The following is an 11,482-nucleotide window of genomic DNA, read 5'->3' on the forward strand; positions in this document are numbered from 1 at the left end:
GGAAAATTGCTGACGTTGCAATGTTATCTGAATATTTAAAAATTCCAATGACTCGGGCGTGCGGCGAATGCTTTTGCCTTTGCTGCCATTTTTAGTACAACAAAACAGTGTCATGGAATCCACGCATTGGAGCATGCTGCGATTCTCGGACTGAAAGATGCCCGTTGAGTGAGTGCAGAAGTCGCAAAGTGCGGAGAATAGCTTCCTTGAGTGACTGAGAAGGATTGGGAAGAGCCAGAATGGATGCTGGCATGCTGAAGGAGCTGGAAACGGCTGCCCAACTGGTGATGGTGAGTGTTGTGCGGTGTTGTGTGTGTGGCGAGGGTGAAAGTGTGGGCATGACTGGGTGTTTTTGGGCGCTTGCAGGATCCCCAGTTGGGCACGCAGGAGCAACGAAAGGCGGCCGAGGCGTTGATAATGAACTTCCGGAAGATGAAGAATCCCTATGAGATGTGTCGCCACATTCTGGAGACGTCCACTGTGGATTTGGTGCTGTTCGAGGCGGCGGATCTGCTGAAGACGGCGCTGGTGTACGAGTGGGAGTTCCTGCAGGAGCAGGATCGCGCGGCGATGAGGCAGTATCTGTTCAACTACGTCATGAGCAGGGAGATGAAGCCCTTCGTGCGGGAGAGAATCCTGCTCGTGGTGGCGATCATGATCAAGAGGACGAGCATCGCGGACTTTGGGGCGGAGCGCACGGCGATCCTGGCGGAGTTCCAGCAGATCTTCACTGAGGGCGATGCCAAGCAGCAATATCTCGTGTGCCGCATGCTGATGGCCATGATGCAGGAGTACATGACGACTATCAAGTCGGATGACTCGGGCCTGACGTTCGAGGATCACTTCAGGGCGAAGAAGCAGTTCGAGAACACGTCGCTGCAGAAAGTCTTCCTGGTGATTCTGAAGGCGCTGGAGAAGCTGAATGAGAACTTCGATGGTGGGAGTGGCGTGCAGGTGCTGTGCCTTGAGTTCCTCTCCATCATGGAGATCATCCTGTCCTGGGGTTACATCACTGCCTCGCCGATCTTCTCCAAGCGCCTCATTGGGCTCTTCGAGATGGCCTTCAAGATCGAGCAGACGCCCTCGCTGCGCCTCAATCTGCAGTGGGAGGAGACAATGCTGGAGCCGAGCGTGGTGAAGTTGTTCTTCGACATCTACTGGAAGTGTCGCTCGTGCCAGGATCTGCAGGGCAAGGCGGCGAATTGTCTGGTGCAGCTGGCGACACTCAATGGCCCCATCATGGGCAAGAAGGAGAACAAGGTGAAGTACGTGATCAACTACTTCACCAACTACCTCCAGCTGATGTCCAGCATTGAGCTGAAGCGCGAGGAGTGCATCCCACTCACTGCCATCTGTCGCAAGGTGTTGTTCTACAACCATAAGCCCGGACTGGAGGAGTTTCCGCAGGATCTCGTGGCGGCTGTCCTGCAGCGCATGTTCCAGCTCACGTGCACGGTGGCCGAGCGGACGGTGCAGGAGGACTTGATGGCGTGCGAGGAAGGCGACGCAGTGTATGCCGAGGGTTTCACGAATCTCCTCGAAGCCTGGCTCACGATTCTGCATGGCAAGGAGTCTCTGCCGAATGGCGTGCTTACGCCGTATCTCATGGAGATCTTCAATAAGTATCTGCAGTGTCACTTGTCGCCGCCGGACGGCGTGCGGCCGCTGGTGGAGGCGGACTTTAGCGAGGTGTACGAGCATGACACGCCCGACAGGGAGAAGTACAGGGAGCAGTTGATCATCATTGGGACATTCGGCCGGGAATTCCCACAGCACTCGCTGCCTGTGCTGGCGAAACTCCTCGAGGCGAAGGTTCACATGTTGCGCGAGCAATTGCAGCAGATGCACAGCAATATGGCGAATGTGGACGCCACTCGGCTGTCGCCGGTGTTTGAGGATCTGCACTGGCTGCTGCTCATCACCGGTTATGTGCTGTGCACGGAGGCCGAGGGCGAGCAGTCGCTCATTCCGTCTGAGATCATGGCGCACAGCATACAGCAAGTGACGACTGGCGGAGCGGACATAACGACGAGTCTCAAAGTCCTGGCCTCGCCAGCTTCTAGCATCTTCGAGATTCCCACCGCCGAACAGACGGCAGATCATGTGATCCGGATTGTGGCCGCTGTGTTGAGGTACTGTGAGATTGAGCAGAGCGCCATTGAGGCGAAGATGACACACTTGCTGAGCCCCGAAGTGAGCGCCAGCACGGTGTGGTTCCTCCGGTTCTGGGCCAATTCCTACCTTCTGCCGCAGCCGGAGTGCTATGCCAACATGAGCGAGAGCCTGAAGGCCGCCTTCGGGCTGAACACGCCCGGTGGAGAGTGGACGATGAACTACTTGCTGAAGAAGATCTACGTGAATGTGCAGAGTTTCACTGGTGAGCTGGGCGTGATTGATGATTCCATCAAGCTGCTGGTGTCGCTGGTGAGGCGGAATCACAAGTGCGAGGTGGCTTTCAAGGCGGAGTACTTCAAGTCTGTGCTGGAGCTGAAAAATTTGCCGCTGCCGGTGCAGATCAAGAGTGGTTTGCTCATGAGTCTCATCGTCACGGCGTCGTGCATTCAGGAGAAGCCGCTGCGAGAGCAGTACTTGCGCGAGTTGATTCAGCCAATTTGCGCCAGATTCGCCGAAATCACCACCGCAGAAACGAAGAACAATCCACTGTTCGTGCAGAAGATCCTGTACAGTCTGAATGAGGTGAAGGCGTGCTTCGAGGGTGGCGCAATGGCCACAATGCCATTTGTCTTCGAGAGTTTCGAGCCTGTTCTCACGGCGCTGGTGAATCTGCTGGATTATCTCCACAATTCTGTGCAGGTTGTGGAAATTGTACTGGAGTTGCTCTGCAAAGTTGTCCAGGCGACGTTCTTCCTCAATCCCGAGGACACACAGAAAATCTACGAGGTGTGCATGGGTGTGCTGCAAGTGTATGTGAAGCACAACAGCAATCGCTTCAGTCTGGACGTGACGAGTGATGAGGACAATCTGCAGGATTTGCTGCTGCTGCTGAAGCTGATGAACTACTTGCTGTCGAAGAACTTCTTCGAACTCACAGATTCAGCCAATACCATCGATAGTTCTGAGTTTGTCATCTACGGACTCACGTTCCTCATGCCAATGATCACCACGGATTTGCTCAAGTATCCCAACTTCTGTATGCAATTCTACCAGACCATCAGGTTCTTCGTGGAGACCAAATCGCACAAGGTAGAGAGAGAGAAAGCGGCAGAGGAGCTTTGGTATATTTCTGTACACTCTTTGTCTCCTTTCTTTTTGGCAGGTTTGCACTCTCCATCCGGACTTACTGACGAAGCTGATGGCGTCAATTGAGATGGGCTTGACGTCCTTCGGGTCAGAGGTGCAATCCTACTGTCTGGACTTCCTACAGATCCTGGCCAACACTGTGTACTTCGATCAGAATCCCGAGTCCTTCATGTACACAGCGCTGATGCCGTTCCTTAAGCTCCTGCTCGATCTGATCCTCACGCAGCAAGTGGACTCGGTGAACAAGACGGAGTGCAGCAAGGCGCTGTTCTCACTCATTTGCTGCTATAAGGAGAAATTCGTGGAGCTGGTGAGCAGTATTCTGCAGTCGCAGACGAATCCTGTGCACGCGGGAAAGCTGTCGGCGGAATTCCGCGAGTTGACCAATAATGTTGATCTGGTGAACAATCGCTTCTCGCAATTTCGCTTCACGGAGAGATTCGATAAGTTCCTCGTCAACATTGGCTTCATGTATTCAAATTGAGTTGCTGATTTTGCATTTCAACATAATTCAGCAGACAAAACATCTCAATCGTCCTCTTTTTTTCTATATTATAGATGAAAAATATAATAATTGATTTTGTGAAGATGCTTTATGAAAATAAGATAAATCGATGAGAAAAATCAAATGCTGTTTTTCACATCAATTGAGAACACCTTGAACGACTGCTCTTGTGCTCTTTTGGGCTGTTCTTCAATGAGACAATGTGTGATATCAGTTCACTAGAGGAAATGGCTTTTTGAATAATAGTTTTGATATTAAAATGAATACATTTTATAAACTACTTTTCAAACTTCATTATTATCACCTTGTTAGTGTGTGAATTCAAGAATCGCAACTCAATTTAGAGATTTTCTCTGAATGATTGCAGAAAGAATGCACGGAATAATTGAAGATCTCAATGCTTATTGAATGTCTAGAGTGATTGCAATCAGTAAATCGTGGGGTGACATTAAATTGATTGTCTTTCAGCCACTATCGCGCGAGGTCATCGCGAAAAGCGCACGCAAGAATGTGTGAGTGGAGAGAAAAGCCATGTGAAGAATCGGTTGAGAACTTTAATTCGCGAAAATTAATTTCAGTTGGACTTCCTATTGAGTGTCGTTCGCCACGATTTATTGCTGTTAGTTTTCTGCCTCAACATGAAGTGGATATTCTTCAATAGAGTGACAAATGTGACGGTGAAGAAGGAAGAGGATGTGACGAGGAAACATCAGCAGATTTTCTCACATGTTTTTCGGTATTTTCTACCATGGAATTTTTCCACTCCCGATCGATTTGGTGTTTCACAAGTTTAACAAAAAATGTTTGCAGAAGGAAAACTCTATGGGAACTCGTGAGATTATCGAGTATTATGATGGGAATTGAATTGGCTTATGCTGCCGAAACATCATTTGTGTCGCCAATTCTGTTGGATATTGGAATTGCTCACAGAGTATGTATATATCTGATTAATTTGCAGTACCGCAGCGTTTTCCATTGATTTGGTCACATTTGATTTTTACGAGTGGAATGAGTTGTGAATGATGATTTTTAGGCATTGAATGTATTGTCAAACAGTGAAATATTGCTATTCAGAACATCTCAGAGTGTCTAATGAGGAATTAGGCATAAAATTATGGGGAAACGTAAAGATTCTCGCGCAGTTTTGTTGGTATTTGGAACACAGTTTACAAGGTTTCTGAGCACGTGGGTCATGCGGAAAGCATGCATTCATTGAACTCGCACAACAAACAAAGTGTTCTGCTGAAAGCCAACAAATCGATAGTGTCAGTTGGATTGGATTTTCACATGATTGCATAGAATGCACTTGCTATATTTCGTGATTTACTGATTAAATCATCATTATGAGTCTCACTATCGCGCCACAACAAAGCCGCAATGTTGACTTTTCAGCAGTAAATAAACTACTCTTGATCAAGATTATGGGTGTCTAGTATTGGTCTAGAGAGGAAGAGGTGATTTAACAAAGGTAACTCGACGGGAAAGTATGAATCGCGACAGAGAAGAAGTTTGGATTAAAGAGATTAGTTCAACAATTACCAAAAGTGTAGTTTTCCTGTTGGTGAAAAGGGTAAAATGCTATTTCTCTCGATTTATTTAAATGTTTCTATTCAATTAAACAACTTATTGTTGCAGTATTGCACGGTATTCAAATTTAATTGCATATGAAGCATGAAGCAATTGCGATATTGAGAAAACATTCCCGACATTATTTAGCATTCATGTGCCTAAGCGGTGATGAAATAAAGTTAGGAAAGCCTAAAAGAAATCTTCACTGATCTTGCAGTACATGACAATGGTGTGGAGCTTATCAGCGTGTTTGGGCGTTCTGTGTTCGCCATTCATTGGTCCTCTGACGGATCGCTGTCACCTGGCCTTGGGTCGACGACGTCCTCTGATGATCTTTCTCGCAGTATTACTCACCATCGGGCTGATCGTCGTGCCGCACGGCCGAAGGATTGGCCAGTGGATCGACAGAGGATCAACTTGGGCGATATTCTTCACAATTCTCGGGACGGTAATGCTGGACTTTGGCGCTGACAATTGCCAGACGCCCTCTAGAGCGTACCTGCTGGACATGTGCCTTCCTGAGGATCACACGCGAGCATTGAGCACGTTCTCGATCATGTCGGGTGTTGGCAGCTTTCTGGGCTACATCATGGGTGCCTTCGATTGGGAATCCCTGGTGTCCGGAGACAATATCGCCACAGTCTTTGCAATTGCTGCTGTGACTCTGGCCATTTGTGCTGTCTGCACGATGACCATCTTCCGTGAGATTCCGCTGCGTGTGCTGGAAGAGAGCAGCACTGCCTTTCCGGTGAGTCAGATATGCCCAATATAATTCGCCTCTTCAGATCTTGACTTCCTCCAGGCAGAGTGAAGTGACGCAGAACGAGAGGAAGAAAATATCCTTCCTTACCTACATCCGGAGTGTCGTGAAGATGCCGTCGTCAATCAAAATCCTCTGCCTCACGAGTCTCTTCGGATGGATGAGTGATGTCTGCTATTCCCTCTACTTCACGGACTTTGTGGGCGAGGCTGTCTTCCTGGGCGATCCCACCAGTGACTCTCAATCGTCCGAGCACGCATTATATGAATCTGGAGTGCGATTTGGGTGCCTGGGAATGGCCATATATGCATTCTCGTGCATTATTTTCTCAATAGTCATGAACCTTTTCCTCAAACTCTTCAGGTGAGCACAGATGTGTGAAAAGTTATGGTGATTTTATGTGTGCTTTTATAGCTTCAAATGGAATTACTTTTCGAATGATACGATCGTAAAAGTACAGCACAATGTATGTTTATTTGATGTTCTTTTGCTTTGATTTCCCAGAATAAGAACAATCTTAATTGGGGGCTCATCAATTAATGGCCTGTCAATGCTGTGTCTCGCCACGTGGCCAACGAAAAGCAACGTTTTGCTCCTCAGCATCTTCGCGGGCATCAACTTTGCCATAATCTTCACCATTCCCTTTATCCTCATCGCGCAGTATCACTCCACAGACACTTTCAAGCGGAACCACGATGATCCCGTGGCCAAGACGGAGCTTCACCATCGCGGTCTGGGCACGGACATTGCCATCGTGAACAGTTCTCTCTTCCTGGCGCAGATCTTCGTCTCACTGGCCATTGGATGCCTGGTGAATCTCGTGGGATCGACTTCTGCTGTGATGTACTCTGCCGGAGTGTTTAGTTTGTTGGCCGCCATCGTGGCCAACAAAGTGCTCTACCTCGATTAAAGTATTGTTAAGGTGTGAAAAGCCCCAGTGAAACAGGTTTGAAGTCACTATCAGAGGCTTTTCCGCAGCACATTCCACTCAATGGTGGCATTTTCATTGACTCTCTTGGGTCGCGAGACAAAACCTGCACCTGCTCATGTCAATGGACTGCAGGCGTGAATAAGGTCAGCTAGACTGTCTGGTGGGTTCTGATTGAGGGGGAGAAAGAGAGTGTCTGAAGACGGTGACGCAATTTGAGGTGGGAGATTGAATTTCCCAGTCAAGTGTGCGGCTTCCTCACACCGGAATTGCTCACTTTTCAGTTGGGAAATGCGTCAGCTTTGAGGTGGTTTCTTTCTGTCTAACTTAATCATTTCGTATTTGATGAGCATCTCTAGTTAATTAGAGGCGCGCGAGATCTTGGTTGTTAAATATCGCGCCGTGATAAGAGACGCTTTTATAACCGTGATGTCCCATTAATTGCGTTCAGTCACTCTCACTGTGTGTCTCTCTGATTGCCTCTAAAAGGCAGAGTCTTTTCTGGTGTTGTGAATTCTCCTCCCTAGTGAATCTTATCAAATATCTTCAGTCTACAATTTCTCAGAGAGTTGATATTTGAGAATGCGAATGAACGTGGGAACAGAAGGTGGATAAATTATGTCAATCGTATTTACAACTCAATGATCATCTCCTGCTCAATTGATTGACGCGATACGCACGCACAGTAATTGGCCAGTGGACTGAATTCCTTCGATTGATCGCGAGATTTGCTTATTGTCCACTTCAGTTCTGTCGCGACCATCATGCAATCGCACACCAACTGTGCCTTTTCGGTAGACGAAGTGCCCTCAGGAGCGCCGGAAGAGGCGCCACCACCTCGCGCCTCTCCGAGCCAGACGCCGAGGGATCGCTGGAGTCGCGACATCGAGTTCCTCCTCTCGTGCATCGCCTTGTCCGTGGGTCTGGGCAATGTGTGGCGCTTCCCAGTCACGGCGCTGGAGAATGGTGGCGGAGCCTTTGTGATTCCTTATCTCATTGTGCTGGTGTTTGTGGGACGTCCTGTGTACTATCTGGAGATGCTGCTGGGACAGTTTTCCAGTCGCGGCGCCGTGAGGGTGTTCGACTTCGCGCCTGCCTTCCGGGGAATTGGATACGGCCAGGTGCTGTCCACGGGCTTCGTGACCATCTACTATGCCTCCGTGATGGGACTCACGCTCAGGTACTTCTTCGCGGCACTCACAACGGATGAACTGCCGTGGAATAAGTGCCGGCCAGAGTGGAATGACTCCTCGACGATTTGTGTGGACTCGAGTCTGTCAAACACCTTCGGAAGGGCGATTCAGGATGACCAGAGACCAATCACGTCGGCTGAGCTGTACTTCAGGTGAGAGATTAATGCTCAAAGAAAACAAACTAAACCATTGAAATACTATGAAACCCACAGCAAAGAGATCCTGAAGGAGAAGGACTCCATTGAGGATGGAATTGGATATCCAGACGCCATTCTGATGGGATGCTTAGCACTCTCCTGGACTGTTGTCTGCCTCACGCTCATTCGTGGTGTGAAATCTTCTGGGAAAGCTTCCTACTTCCTCGCCATCTTTCCCTACATTGTCCTCACCATTCTCCTCGTGCGTGCCGTCACTCTTCCCGGCGCTAAGGATGGCATTCTCTTCTTCATCACACCACAATGGGATCAACTGCTCGAGCCCAAAGTCTGGTACGCCGCCGTGACGCAAGTATTCTTCTCCCTCACCATTTGCTTCGGGAACATCATCATGTACGCGTCGTACAACAGATTCGATCAGAATATCTACAGAGATGTTAATATCATCACAACTATAGACACGGCAACTTCAATGTTGGCTGGATTTGTCATTTTCGGCATTCTGGGAAATCTGGCACACGAAATCGGCACGCAGGACATCCAATCTGTGGTGCGAGGAGGCGCAGGATTGGCCTTCATCTCGTATCCGGACGCTCTGTCCAAATTCACCTTCGCTCCGCAATTCTTCTCCGCCCTGTTCTTCCTCATGCTCTTCGCCCTGGGCATTGGCAGCAACGTGGGCATGACTTCATGTGTGATGACTGTGCTGCGCGATAGATTCCCATCTCTGCCACACTGGCAAGTTGTCCTTGGAATAGGTTTTGTTGGCTTGCTTCTGGGATCGATCTTCGTCACTCCGGTGAGCTTTTTTCTGTCTATTTATTAAGATGTTTAGACTCAATATATTGGCTCTGCTTTTTTTCCTTCCAGGGAGGTCAATATATCCTCAATCTTGTGGACTTTTTTGGCGCATCATTTATCGCATTTTTTCTCGCCATTGCTGAATTGATGGCAATAGCGTGGATTTATGGTGTGAAGAGATTCTGCAGAGATGTGGAGTTTATGCTGCAGAAGCCAATTGGGCTGTACTGGAGGATTTGTTGGGGATTCATCACACCCACAATGATGATCATCATTCTCATCTACACTATCGTGAAGCTGCAACCGCTGACTTATCGTGATCAGCCTTATCCAACCTCAGCCTACATCGCTGGCTGGATTCTCTTCTCCGTTGGCGTTCTGCAATTCCCCATCTGGGCTTACTACGCCGTCAGACAGCAGAAGGGCGAGAGATTGAGGGAGAGAATCGTCTCCTCGTGTCAGCCAGAAGTCAACTGGGGTCCGCTGGATGAAAAGCTTCTCCGCGAGTACAGAGAATTCACTGCCAGATACACAATAGAGGCTGAACCGCACTTGAAGCAGATGAATTTCTTCGAGAAAATCCGTGATCGAATATTCAATTAATTAACAACGTCATGGAAAAATCTGGGTTGACAATATTATGAATTTGAGTGTGTAATTAAATGCAATTTTGTTGCAAAAGTAGTTCAGACGAAAAGTTGTTTTGATTATTGTTCTGAGAAATTGTGCCTAATTGTAGGTTTAATTGAATTGATAGAGATATTGTGCTTAACACTATATAACTCATAACGTATACGATTTTTATCTCCTACAGATAAAAACGTGAGAGATTTCCAGCCATTAATTTTTTTCACACTATTTAGCCAGTCTGGAAAGTACAGTGTTGAATTATCGCAAAAAAATACCACAAGATCAATTATATGCGTCATATATTTTACCCCCATCACGACTTCTAAACAAGTTTGACTGAATATCGAACTTATAAAAGGCAATCAAATCAATCTTTTCGTAGTTGTAGTATATCGAAGATTCTGAGATGTCGGAAAATAACAATCGCGATCATCAGCTTTCATGGTGGGAAAAGGTGCTCCTCAGGATCTTATCGTATGGTCCTGAAATCCGTCATTTGGCTGTTGTGATGGACGGAAATCGTCGCTATGCGAAGAGACAGAATATGAGCACACAATTGGGCCATAGGAAGGGCGGCAGGAACTTTGGACGCATTCTCAAGATGGTACAATCCGTAGGAATTCAGGAAGTCACAGTTTATGCCTTCAGTGTGGAGAATTTCAACAGAAACCCGGCAGAAGTGCGTGCAATCCAGCAAACTCTGGAATATTTCGCCAATGAAGTTCTGGATGGTCGCGAAAATATCCTTAAGGGAATCAAAGTGAGGTTCATCGGTGAGGTTCACATGCTGAGTGAAGAGTGCCAGAAGTGCTTCCAAAAGCTGATGAAGGCCACGGAGGAGAACAGTGATTTTCTATGCAATATTGCTGTTGCTTACGCTTCGCGTGTTGAGATCACGAGAGCCATTAAGAATGCCGTGCAGAATCCAAAGACACTGTCTGAAGACGTGGATCATGAGGTGCTGGAGGAGTTTCTCTACATTCCCAAAGGACGACCGGTGGATTTGTGGCTCAGGACATCCGGAGAGACGAGATTCAGTGATTTTCTTACATGGCAAAGTGACAAAGCTGTTATGCACTTCAGTCCAGTTCTGTGGCCGGAATTTGGTGCTTGGGATCTGTTGAAAGGGATTTTGCAGTACTCCAGAAGCCACTGAAATCTCCTTTCCGTATTTAATACAAAAGCACCGATGTGTAGAAAGAAATGTGCAGGAAGTTATCGTAACTCTTCGGCTGATAATATCTCGGAGGATTTCTCTTCATCTGCGAGTAATCAGCATCCTTGATCTTCAAGTTTTTCTTCACACTCTTCACACTTTTAAGAAAATTCCTAATTCTCTTACCGATCATTGCTAAGGAAGGTGACAATGATCTTTCCTCGTGTATTTTCAGTGAAACACTGACAATCTGATAAAAGTGTCTTTATTACGTTACAGTGAAATAAAAGTTTTTACTAAAAATGTTAAGTGTTCTTAATTTATGGCCTTCGTTAAAAGTGTTTTTATTGATAAAGCGAAATAGTCTTGGAAACAGAAAATACTCTAAAATAGCATGTTTCGTCGTCATGCAATTTTCATGTGACGATCGTGTACGATTTTTTATTTACAGTAAGTGATAGTGGGTTACGAACAGTTCTCCTAAGCAATGTAAATATACTTTGTAATTTCTTTGATTGAGACTC

The 11,482-nt window shown here is 47.2% G+C and overlaps 5 protein-coding genes across 6 annotated transcripts; all 5 read left to right on the forward strand.

The window, feature by feature from the left end:
- The first annotated feature begins 56 nt into the window (after positions 1 to 56).
- On the forward strand, positions 57 to 3,989 carry LOC132255776 (exportin-4-like). The gene is made up of 3 exons (XM_059751927.1): positions 57 to 290; positions 367 to 3,204; positions 3,278 to 3,989. The coding sequence occupies exons 1-3, from the start codon at positions 240 to 242 to the stop codon at positions 3,743 to 3,745; spliced, it is 3,357 nt and encodes a 1,118-aa protein (XP_059607910.1). The 5' UTR covers positions 57 to 239; the 3' UTR covers positions 3,746 to 3,989.
- A 103-nt stretch (positions 3,990 to 4,092) lies between these two features.
- On the forward strand, positions 4,093 to 7,121 carry LOC132255778 (proton-associated sugar transporter A-like). Of its 2 annotated transcripts, XM_059751929.1 has the most exons (6): positions 4,093 to 4,278; positions 4,345 to 4,502; positions 4,577 to 4,697; positions 5,553 to 6,083; positions 6,121 to 6,458; positions 6,600 to 7,121. In XM_059751929.1, exons 2-6 carry the CDS (start codon positions 4,405 to 4,407, stop codon positions 7,003 to 7,005), a joined length of 1,494 nt encoding a protein of 497 aa, XP_059607912.1. In that variant the 5' UTR covers positions 4,093 to 4,278; positions 4,345 to 4,404; the 3' UTR covers positions 7,006 to 7,121. The 2 variants fall into 2 exon arrangements, with proteins under 2 accessions (XP_059607912.1, XP_059607914.1); XM_059751931.1 differs by having other exon boundaries at positions 4,093 to 4,502; positions 6,142 to 6,458.
- A 666-nt stretch (positions 7,122 to 7,787) lies between these two features.
- Positions 7,788 to 9,249, forward strand: LOC132256033 (sodium-dependent nutrient amino acid transporter 1-like). Its single transcript, XM_059752212.1, has 2 exons — positions 7,788 to 8,368; positions 8,429 to 9,249. The coding sequence occupies exons 1-2, from the start codon at positions 7,788 to 7,790 to the stop codon at positions 9,195 to 9,197; spliced, it is 1,350 nt and encodes a 449-aa protein (XP_059608195.1). The 3' UTR covers positions 9,198 to 9,249.
- LOC132255782 (sodium-dependent nutrient amino acid transporter 1-like) lies at positions 9,212 to 9,859 on the forward strand. The gene has a single exon (XM_059751935.1). The coding sequence runs from the start codon at positions 9,320 to 9,322 to the stop codon at positions 9,773 to 9,775; it is 456 nt and encodes a 151-aa protein (XP_059607918.1). The 5' UTR covers positions 9,212 to 9,319; the 3' UTR covers positions 9,776 to 9,859.
- A 349-nt stretch (positions 9,860 to 10,208) lies between these two features.
- LOC132256034 (dehydrodolichyl diphosphate synthase complex subunit DHDDS-like) lies at positions 10,209 to 10,958 on the forward strand. Its single transcript, XM_059752213.1, has one exon. It carries the CDS (start codon positions 10,209 to 10,211, stop codon positions 10,956 to 10,958), a length of 750 nt encoding a protein of 249 aa, XP_059608196.1.
- Positions 10,959 to 11,482: the final 524 nt, after the last annotated feature.

This window comes from Phlebotomus argentipes, unplaced genomic scaffold, assembly GCF_947086385.1.
Source record: "Phlebotomus argentipes unplaced genomic scaffold, Phlebotomus argentipes genome assembly contig_5, whole genome shotgun sequence".
Classification (NCBI taxonomy): domain Eukaryota; kingdom Metazoa; phylum Arthropoda; class Insecta; order Diptera; family Psychodidae; genus Phlebotomus; species Phlebotomus argentipes.

Excerpts from the sequence above, each read along its gene's own strand:
- LOC132255776 (XM_059751927.1), top strand. The coding sequence starts at position 240 with ATGGATGCTGGCATGCTGAAGGAGCTGGAAACGGCTGCCCAACTGGTG. Across the intron at positions 291-366 it reads CGGCTGCCCAACTGGTGATG|GATCCCCAGTTGGGCACGCA; the intron begins GTGAGTGTTGTG and ends GGGCGCTTGCAG. Across the intron at positions 3,205-3,277 it reads TGGAGACCAAATCGCACAAG|GTTTGCACTCTCCATCCGGA; the intron begins GTAGAGAGAGAG and ends TCTTTTTGGCAG.
- LOC132255778 (XM_059751929.1), top strand. The coding sequence starts at position 4,405 with ATGAAGTGGATATTCTTCAATAGAGTGACAAATGTGACGGTGAAGAAG. Across the intron at positions 4,698-5,552 it reads ATATTGGAATTGCTCACAGA|TACATGACAATGGTGTGGAG; the intron begins GTATGTATATAT and ends CTGATCTTGCAG. Across the intron at positions 6,084-6,120 it reads AGAGCAGCACTGCCTTTCCG|ATCTTGACTTCCTCCAGGCA; the intron begins GTGAGTCAGATA and ends TCGCCTCTTCAG.
- LOC132256033 (XM_059752212.1), top strand. The coding sequence starts at position 7,788 with ATGCAATCGCACACCAACTGTGCCTTTTCGGTAGACGAAGTGCCCTCA. Across the intron at positions 8,369-8,428 it reads TCGGCTGAGCTGTACTTCAG|CAAAGAGATCCTGAAGGAGA; the intron begins GTGAGAGATTAA and ends TGAAACCCACAG.
- LOC132255782 (XM_059751935.1), top strand. The coding sequence starts at position 9,320 with ATGGCAATAGCGTGGATTTATGGTGTGAAGAGATTCTGCAGAGATGTG.
- LOC132256034 (XM_059752213.1), top strand. The coding sequence starts at position 10,209 with ATGTCGGAAAATAACAATCGCGATCATCAGCTTTCATGGTGGGAAAAG.